At 52.0% G+C, this 9,507-nt stretch overlaps 1 protein-coding gene across 9 annotated transcripts in view; it reads left to right on the top strand.

Annotated features, from left to right (window-relative positions):
- DNHD1 (dynein heavy chain domain 1) overlaps window positions 1-7,739 on the top strand; it is a 76,898-nt gene extending 69,159 nt beyond the window's left edge. For 6 of the 9 annotated variants that reach the window (XM_032853332.1, XM_032853333.1, XM_032853340.1 and 3 more), the window contains 11 exons: window positions 1,600-1,890; window positions 2,117-2,269; window positions 2,445-2,623; window positions 2,755-3,714; window positions 3,914-4,100; window positions 4,254-4,376; window positions 4,460-4,661; window positions 5,682-5,773; window positions 5,940-6,089; window positions 6,250-7,058; window positions 7,241-7,739. In XM_032853332.1, coding sequence (XP_032709223.1) covers window positions 1,600-1,890; window positions 2,117-2,269; window positions 2,445-2,623; window positions 2,755-3,714; window positions 3,914-4,100; window positions 4,254-4,376; window positions 4,460-4,661; window positions 5,682-5,773; window positions 5,940-6,089; window positions 6,250-7,058; window positions 7,241-7,591 — 3,497 coding nt within the window. In that variant the 3' untranslated portion in view covers window positions 7,592-7,739. The remainder of the gene's footprint in view (window positions 1-1,599; window positions 1,891-2,116; window positions 2,270-2,444; window positions 2,624-2,754; window positions 3,715-3,913; window positions 4,101-4,253; window positions 4,377-4,459; window positions 4,662-5,681; window positions 5,774-5,939; window positions 6,090-6,249; window positions 7,059-7,240) is intronic. The other 3 variants (XM_032853334.1, XM_032853339.1, XM_032853331.1) reach the window with 2 other exon arrangements.
- The last annotated feature ends 1,768 nt before the right edge of the window (window positions 7,740-9,507 follow it).

The raw sequence follows: 9,507 nt of genomic DNA on the forward strand, positions 1-9,507 counted from the left end.
TGGATAGTCGAATGCGGTAGGCAGAGTTTTGGCCCCTATCACTTTTGTCCTCCATTGTTACTCCTGTAACTAAGTTCCATAGCAGGAAAGACAGTAATCTTAATTACTAACCAATTGACCTTAAACTAGAGATATCCTGGATTATCTGGATGTGCCTAGTGTAATCACATGTGCCCCTCAAAGAAGCAAGGAAGAAAGAAGAGACAGTCAGGGAGATCTGAAACATGAGGAAGATTCAAGAAACTGTTGCTGGCTTGAAGATGGAGCGGGCTACTGGGAGAGTGTGAGATAGAAATGAATTCTGTCAAAAACCAGTAAGCCCGAATGAGCACCCAAGCCCCAGATGAGAACTACAGCCCCAGTTGATGCCCGATTAGCCCCGTGTAACCCCAAGTGGAGCATCCAGTCATGCTGTGTGGGGCTTCTAACCTTCTGAACTCACACATAATAAATGGGTGTTGTTTTAAGCTGCTAAGTGATAATTTGGGGTAATTTGTTAAGCAATAAGAAATGAATCCACTAAACTGCACCTGGCAACCTCCACTTGCCTATTTCCTTTTTTTTTTTTTTTTAAGATTTTATTTATTTATTTGACAGAGATCACAAGTAGGCAGAGAGGCAGGCAGAGACACAGAGAGGGGGAAGCAGACTCCTCGCTGAGCCGAGAGCCCGATGCAGGGCTTGATCCCAGGATCCTGGGACCATGACCTGAGCTGAAGGCAGAGGCCTTAACCCACTGAGTCATCCAGGCGCCCCTGCTTAATACTTTTTTTAAAAAAATACTTTATTTATTTATTTGAAAGAGAGAGAGCACAAGCCAGGGGAGGGGCAGAGGAAGAGGGAGAAGTAGACTCCTCACTGGGCAGGGAACCCGATGTGGGGGTCAATCCCAGGACCCTAGAATCATGACCAGGGCCGAAGGCAAACGTTTAACTAACTGAGCCAGTCAGGTGCCCCCAAGCTTAATACTTAAAAAAAAAATCCTAAAATTCTTAAATTTCTTAATACTTAAAAAATATATTATTTACCTTTTCCAGTTGTTGCAATAGAGGAGGCAAAGGAGAAGGGGACTGGGGAGGGAGCCATCTGTGTCTACTGTACACCCCGTGACTTGGCTAATTCCAGTTTATGGCCTTTCACTTACAGGTTGCTACTTCCAGGCACTGATTTCTATATTAGCAACAATTCTTTTCATTTTGATAGATTTAGCTTAGGGAAAAAGAGATACATAGACTCTGTTAACCTATCTGGTGAAAGGTCAAAATGGAGCTGATTCAGGGATACCTAGAACCCCTCCCTGGAGTTTTAGAGAATTAATAATGACAGCTAACGTTTGTTGAGTGCTTACTAAGTCCAAGGCAGAGCTATGTATCATTTCATGTCATCTTTGCAGTAACCCTGTGAGGTACCCACCAATATCAACCCCATGTTGCAGACGTGTTGCAGATAAGGAAGTTGAGTCAGAAGGAGCTTAAGTGACTTTCCTAAGGTGTCTTCCTGCAGGCCTTACCTCATGAGATAGAGCCCCTGGGTGAATGGTGTTCCCTGGGAGCCCGGTTCATCCTCTGAGAGGAGTTCCTCTGCATCTTTCTACCACAGAGAAGGGCTTTGTGAGAAATCAAGAAGAAGAAGAGGCCTCGGAAGAGGAAGATGACAGTAGTGAAGGGTGTGATAAGGCTAAGAACAAGACAAAAGAGCAGAAGACACAGGACAGGGAAAATGAGGAAGAGAGAGAAAAGGAAGAGGAGCAAGAACACGAGGAGGATGAGACAGAGAGGCAGGAGTCAAGACCAGCCTCTGAGACTGGGTCTCTGCCCCTTCCCAACCTTCACGTGCTCTCAGGTGCTGACCCAGAGCTGGGTCCTCAGCTCCAGAAGGCAGCTGCCAATGGTGAGAACAGGTCCCCATCCACCATGTCCCCCTTCTGTGGCCCCACAAGTCTCTCACCCCCAGACTGACCTCAGCTCCCATCCTTAAGCCAGGCACTAACTTGTGGAAGAGCCCTGAGGGGATCCTTCTATTAGCCAGTGGAGAGCTGGTCAGAGTCAGATTTTGTGTGGCGGGAGGGGCAGGGTGCTGGCATGGTGGGTAGGGTGTCCTTGTCTCCCCCTCGTAGGCCTGCCCGTGCTACTGACAAATATGGAGCTGGGCCTAGGGTGCCAAGAACTGCAATGGCTACTGCAGCGGGAGGAGCTGAGCCCTCCCCAGGTACAGCCTGGCTTCTGTCTCTATCTGAGCACTACTGTCCCCCTCAGTGCCTTGGAAAAAGGTGAGCCCTGGTGGGTAAGTTGCCACCACAGCCTTGTGGACACAGTGGGCCTCCTGCCTCCCTCAGTCTGGCCCCGGGCAGGATCAGCACTGTGGTCTGGAGCCATAAGCCCAGTACACCCCACCCACTGGCTTTGTCAAGGAGAAAGCTTAAGCATCTCCCATGTGACCCCAAGTGCTAGGTTATGAATTGCTGAAGGGGATGAATGTGCTGGATCTGAGCCTCAACATGGATACCCTAGAAGACCAGATGCTGCATGAAATCTTGTGTGCAGAGTGTCCCGAGCTCAAGAACCGCTGGGAGGACCTAAAGACCAGAGCCCTGGACAGCTGTGAAGCTGTGAAGGCTGCTGAGGTGCCCGGGGGTCCCGGTTATGGGTGGGCGTGAGCTTTTGAGGGGCCCAGGTACGGGGGCAGAGATGAGTGTGGATGGTTGCGGACTGTGTGGGAAAGGGTCAGACCCATGGAACAGGTGGCTGTTTGCAGGAGCGGCTGCTGCTGATGCTGCTTCTCCAGAATCCAAAACATCAGAAACCAGCTAAATTCCTGCGGGACATGGTGAGGGCCCAGGCAGAGCTATGTCAGCTGCGTGCCCTCTGCGAGGATCTAGAAGACCTGAGACTGCAGGAGGTGGCCTTGTGGGCACCCTATCGGCATGTGGTCTGGAACGGAATGGCCATAATAAAGGCCCTTAGCCCACTGCAGAACCTGCTGCCCCTTTTCCGTATGAGCCCCGACAACTGGCTAGCGGCCACCAAGCGGGCTCTGAACAGCATGAAGCAGTGTGAGACTCATCAGGGGGAGGACCTGCCCAGCCATCTGCTGCATTTGAGAGCACAGCTGACCCGCCAGCTCCTGGGCAGCACTGTGGCTGCACTGAGCCTGACCCAAGTACCACTGGTGGGGGCCTTGGGTGCTCTGGCGCTGCTGCGAATGGCAAGGAAAGCACCAGAGCTGGAGAGACTGGCATTTTGGCCTGGCCTGGCAGCCTCTCCTAGCACAAGCTACAGCAATCCAGGTGTGGCTCGGCCAGCCTGGCTGGGGGTGAGAGCCTGGCATGAATGTAGCATGTTGGAGCTGCTGCCCCCATTTGCAGGGCTGTGTGCATCCCTGGCAGGCCACTCCAGTGTTTGGCAGGCTTACCTGTCACTGTCATCCACGGTGCTGGGTCCAGCACCTGGGCCTGGGCCTGACCCACTCAGCATCCTCCAGAAGCTGATTCTGTGGCGTGTACTGCGACCTGAGTGCCTGGCAGGGGCCCTGGCGGACTTTACCACTTGCCTTCTGGGCCGGCCCCTGGATGAAAACCTGGGTGCCTCCACCATACCCTTCGAACACAGTCAGGCTACTCGGCCCATGCTGATCTTGTTGCCACCACCTGGTCACCCCACAGCCACCATGCATCCCCTGACTATCATCCAGAAACTGGCTGCCGGGCATGAGCAGGTTTGAGCCTAGTCTCTTGGCCACAGAGACACCAGACCCCTGTGAGCTGAGATGGGGTGTGGTGGCTCCCTCCTAGCATTCTTACAGATCTTTCTGGCTTACTCAGGGATTTCTGGGGTCATTTGTGGCATTATGTTGGGTCCCTTGGGTAATCCTACGATCACTTTAAGTTCTCTGCCACTTCTCTGTTGGTCTTCAGGGGCAGAAGCATCTGGAGGTGATCGCTGTAGGCTCTGAAGCCTGGGACCCAGTCTCGGTAGTGGTCAGCACGCTATGCCAGGCTATGCATAGAGGGCACTGGCTGGTGTTGGAGAACTGTCATCTGATGCCCCACTGGCCAAAGGAGCTGCTGCAGCCCTTGCTGGGGCTGTTGGAGGGAGCCAGGGGTGGGTCTGCTACCTAATCCAGTTCCGGGCCTGAACTTGATGCCCTCACTCCTATATCTCACTCTTGACCCCAGAGCCTCCAGTTTGTGTCCCTAAACTTGTGTCTGACCCTTTTACCCAGTGATTGATCTCAGCCCCATATCTGACCCCTAGTGGTCTCGGACCTGGAGTTAGAACTGCCTCTAGTCCAACCCACAATCAAGAGTGTGACGACTGTCCACAGAGATTTCCGTCTTTGGCTTATTTTGTCTGCAGAAGCTATTGCTTCCTTACCAGGTGAGAAGCCCCCACTATGGCTCTCAGATTGAAGGAGGAGGACAACTGTGCTATGCTGACCCAGCACTCTCCTTCTGCCCCAGCGGTGCTGACTCAGCACTCCATGCCTGTTTTTTGGGACCAGTCTCTGGAGCTGGGCCACATCTTGACTGACAGCTTGGAGCTAGCCCAGCAAGGACTCTCTGTGCAACCCCCAGCAAGGATGCTACCTCTCCTCCTCTTACACGGCCTCCTGTTACACCGGCAGCTCTACGGAATGAAGCTGCAGACACACAGGGGGTGCTGGTGAGTGACCCTTTTCCATCTTGCTCAGTCAGTCGTTCAGCAAACACTGAGCATTTTCCATAACCCTGAGGAGTACAACTAATTCCTGCCGGGGCAGCACCCAAGTGTGAGGGCAAGGGGAAGTCAAGAAAGGCTCCCCCAAGGACTTTGTGCTCTCTCTTTGAATTGAGTCTAGAAAGCAGAGGCAGATCAGGTGGAGATGGGGCTTTTCTGAGTAGAAGGAACTAAGCTCGGCAGGAGGAAGAAGATTTCAGTGTGGCTAAGCTGGACATGTTGGGGGTTGAGTAGGGAGAGGTGAGGCTTTGGAGGCGAGGCCCTCCAAAAGGGCCTTTAAGATCATAGTAAGGGAACTGATTGTATCCTGAGGACAGTGGGAAGCCATTGGAGAGTTTTAAATAGAAGAAACGTGATCCTAAGTATCTGTTGGAAAGATCACTCGGCTGCAGTGTGGAGAATGGACCAGATGGGACAGGGCTGGAGGCAAGCAGAGCTGTTTTTGTTTTGTTTTGTTTTTGTTTTTAAAGATTTTATTTATTTATTTGACAGAGAGAGATCACAAGTAGGCAGAGAGGAAGGCAGAGAGAGAGGGTGAAGCAGGCTCCCTGCTGAGCAGAGAGCCGAATGCGGGGCTCAATCCCAGGACCCTGAGATCATGACCTGAGCTGAAGGCAGAGGCTTAACCCACTGAGCCATCCAGGCGCCCCAAGCAGAGCCGTTTTAGGAGGCTCTGGCAGTCTGAAGGAATAAGACCATAGTATGGTAGTACCAGTAGGGATAGAAAGTAAATATGGAGTGAGGAAGAAAGGAGTCAAGGATGGCTCCCAGATTTCTGCCTAGGATAGCGGGAGGCTGGTATAGGAGGAAATGATGATTTCAGTGAAAGCAAACTGAATTTGGAGTGCTAAGTAGCAATTACTTGTGAACCCTTGTGAGTTTTGAACTTGGGAGCTTGGGCTAGAAAGACCAGAGTCCTCAGCAAAGGGATGGTTCTGACGCCCCATTCCTGCTCCCCTCCCCCAGGAGTCAAGTGACCCTGACACAGGTCCTTCAGATCCAAGACCATCTATGGACTAGCCTCAGCAATCCCAGTGCTGCCATGCAGGAGCTGGCAGGTGAGACTCTTCCTGTCCCCATGTAGTCATCAGCCCTCAAGAGAGCCCTGAAAGGCGTGGGAGTGGGAGGACTGGGACACGGACATAATTCCCAGCTTTGGTTTTGGTTTGGGAGGTGGTGGGAACTGGAGGGGCTATTACTAAGGGGCTCTGACATTATTCTCAGCTTCGGTTTTCTATGGGGGTCCTGTGGGAGACAAGAAGGACAGGGAGGCCCTGATTAGCCTAACACAAGCCTGCCTGAGCCCCAGCAACGGGAGCTGGGCTCAACCACACACACCCCAGTATCTGCTGTCTACTCTGCTGCCCAGCCCAGGTAAGCTGCAGCCATTACCCGTGTTGGGGTGGGGAACAGTCTGTGTAATGCCCCCCTCTCAAGAATGTGAACCGCGGTACCAACAAAGGTGTAGGAGGGGGCAATATTCATAGTTATGGGATGGTGGCTTAAAGTGTCACCCCTCCCCTTCACCTCCAAGAGCTAGGGGAGCCAGATGCTTTGGCAGAGTGCAGGGCCCAGATGCACCTCTTGCCCACACCACCGGAACCCCAGAGCTGCGGACTGAGTGTTGGCTCCCAGGCCTGGCTGTTACGACGCCAGAGTCGCGCGCTCTTAAGCGCGCTGCATCGAACTTTACCCACTTGGGTTCCTGCGTCTCGTGGGAGCTCCCAACGCGCTGAAAAGCGGCTGCGGCAGCGCCTAGTGCAGGCCAAGCGGAGGCTGCAGTCGCTGCAGGCTCTGCTGACGGAGACCGCAGGCCAGGAAGAGTCTGGCGCTGAGTGGGTGGTGCTGAGACTGAGCTCGCAGCGGCCTCTGCAGGCCTTCCTCCAGACAGAGGTGCTGGAGCTGAGCCAGCTGGCGGGAGCAGTGCTACGGGACCTGGATTGCCTGTTGCAGCAGCTGCAGGGTGCGCCCCCGTGTGCCTCCCCGCGTTGTGTGGCGGTGGCTCAAGCTCTGTGGACTGGCCGCCTACCTCCACCTTGGCGTCCCCATGCGCCTGCCGGCCCACAGCCACCCTGGCACTGGCTGCGACAGCTGTCACGCCGTGGGCAGCTGTTGGTTCGCTACCTAGGCGTGAACACCAACGTACCAGAGCGCATCTTTCACCTATCAGCCTTTTGCCACCCACGCCGCCTGCTGCTGTCACTGCGTTGGGAGGCTACCTTTGCTACGGCCTCCCCGAACCAGCCTGTGCCTAGCTCGAATTTCCCTGGCTTCCAAGGCTCCAGCTCCAGTGGGCTCCCCCATAAATATCAGGAGCTGAACAGCAGCCCTTTGAACCTCCAGGTATCTTCATGCCCTTCCTCCATTTACACTTTCGCCCCCTCAAATCCCTGATTGCACCTTAAAATTATCCCACCTTGCCTCTTGGTGATCTTGCCTCCTCAGTAGCCCCATATGCTCTCATACCCCTCCACTAGGACCCCTCAACTTTCTAGCCTTGCCTGATCAGCTTCTGGCACCTCTAGGTGGTGAATGGTCCAAATCCTACCGTTCCAGAGATGGGGCTGCTGCTGGTTGGGCTCCAGCTCCGGAATGCTGAGTGGGACCCACTAGCAGGGGCCCTGCAGGACAGCACCTGCAGCCAGCCCAGCCCTCTGCCTCCGGTCAGCGTCAGTGCCCAGGCCCGGCGCCCCAGTGACTTGCCACCCCCAGGCAGCCTGGCTGTGTATTCCTGTCCTGTGTACATGGAAGGGCCCCTAGGCATCACTAGGCTACACAGCAGGCACACACTGATGCACCTGCCCCTGCCCACGAAGCTCAGCCCCACCACCTGTGACCAACGGAGGGTGTACGTGTGCAGCCCACCCTTGCTGTGAGCCCTGAAACAAAATAAAGTTGGGGTGATTCAATGAAGTATTTCTGATATTTAGCAGTGCGGGGTGTCTGCACATGGAGAAATGACCTGCTGAGGGGAAGACCCAGTGTGCACAACTGAGAGGGGAATGTTGGTATCCTGTTGGGAGATGGGCCTGGTGTTGGTCACGCATCCCAGGCATTTGGCAGATGGGGATGGTTAATCCACAGGATCCTGAATCTTTGCCCGGCTTTCTACTGTGGTCTGAGTACTTGTGTTAAATCCATGAGATATATATATATATATATATTTTTTTTTTTTCCCCACAAGGGATATTTTTGAAGAGAGAACATTAGAACTGAAAATGATTTTTTAAAAACATCTGACAGAGAGAGACAGTAAGAGAGGGAACACAAGGGGAGTGGAAGAGGGAGAAGCAGGCTCTCTGCTGAGCAGGGAGCCCAATGTGGAGCTCGATCCCAGGACCCTGGGATCATGACCTGAGCCGAAGGCAGACGCCTAACGACTGAGCCACCCAGGTGCCCCAGAACTGAAAATTATTTTTTAAAGCCTTTGTTGTACTATCAAGAATGCCTCAATCTTTCCCTTCTAGTGACCCCCTCCACTGTGATGGATTCTCCAAGTGAGTCATATACATTAAAAAAACAAACAAACAAACAAAAAAAACAAAACGGCCAAGTAAGATATAAGGTTTTATGTGCTTTCGACAATTATTTTCTTTTAAAGATTTATTTATTTTTTGAGAAAAGTGTGTGCACAAGAGCATGCAGACTGGTGGGGCAAGGGGCAGAGGGAGAGAGAAGCTCAGACTTCCCACTGAGCAGGGAGCTCCACGCTGGGATTGATCTCACGACCCGGAGCCAAAAACAGGGGTTGGACTGAGCCCCTCAGCAATTATTTATTGAGCATTCCTCTGAACCAGGTGCTCTTCCTGGCACTGATGAGATCGTCCCAGAGCAGGGAGACAGACAAGAAAAGGTCAATATCTGTGTAAGTTAAATTTAATTTGTATGTGCTATAAAGAAAATAAAGGAGGCTGAAGAGTTTGAGCATGACTAGAATGGAACAGTTAGTAACACTGGGGTGGTCAGGAGACACTTCCTGAATATGAGAAAGAGCTATTTGAAGATCTAGGAGGAGTGTTTCTGGGTAGAGCCCTCAGTAGGCGCAAAGGTCTTAAGGCAGGACAGAACACATAGCTGGAGAATGGTGAATCAAAGGGAGGGTGATAAAAAATGACAGAAAAGAATAGACAGGGGTCAATCACATAGAGTTTTTTCATAATGACCTTGTATTTTATTTTTATAATTTTTAAAAAGATATTATTTATTTATTTATTTGACAGAGATCACAGGTAGGCAGAGAGGCCAACAGAGAGGGGGAAGGGAAGCAGGCTCCCTGCCGAGCAGAGAGCCTGATGTGGGACTCAATCCCAGGACCCCGGGATCATGACCTGGCGGCTCAACCGACTGAGCCACCCAGGCGTTCCTGTATTTTATTTTTAAAACCATCAGGAGAATCTAGTGTAGAGTATTAGGTATGAGAAGACATGATGCAAAGCTTACTCTGGCTGTTATATGGCGGATGGGTTGAAGAAACCCCAGAGGAACAGGGAACATTTGTTTGGAGGCTTGAAGTAATTCTAGTGGGAGATGATGGAGTTTGCACTAGGGTTTCAATAGCAGGGATGGAGAATTGATGGGTTTTGGAAATATTTTGGAGGCCATGCCAGTAGGACTTGCTGATAGATTGGATGTGAATAGTGAAGGAAGAAGACAAACGTGGGATGGCTCCGAGATTTTAGGCTTGAGCAACTGAGTGGATGATGGTGTCATTAACTGAGATGAGAAATTTGAGGGAGAAACAGGCTGGATTAGGGAATCAGGAGTTCTGCCTTGATATGTTCAGTTATTATTA

This window comes from Lontra canadensis, unplaced genomic scaffold (assembly GCF_010015895.1).
Source record: "Lontra canadensis isolate GAN:19392208 unplaced genomic scaffold, GSC_riverotter_1.0 scaffold7, whole genome shotgun sequence".
Classification (NCBI taxonomy): Eukaryota; Metazoa; Chordata; class Mammalia; order Carnivora; family Mustelidae; genus Lontra; species Lontra canadensis.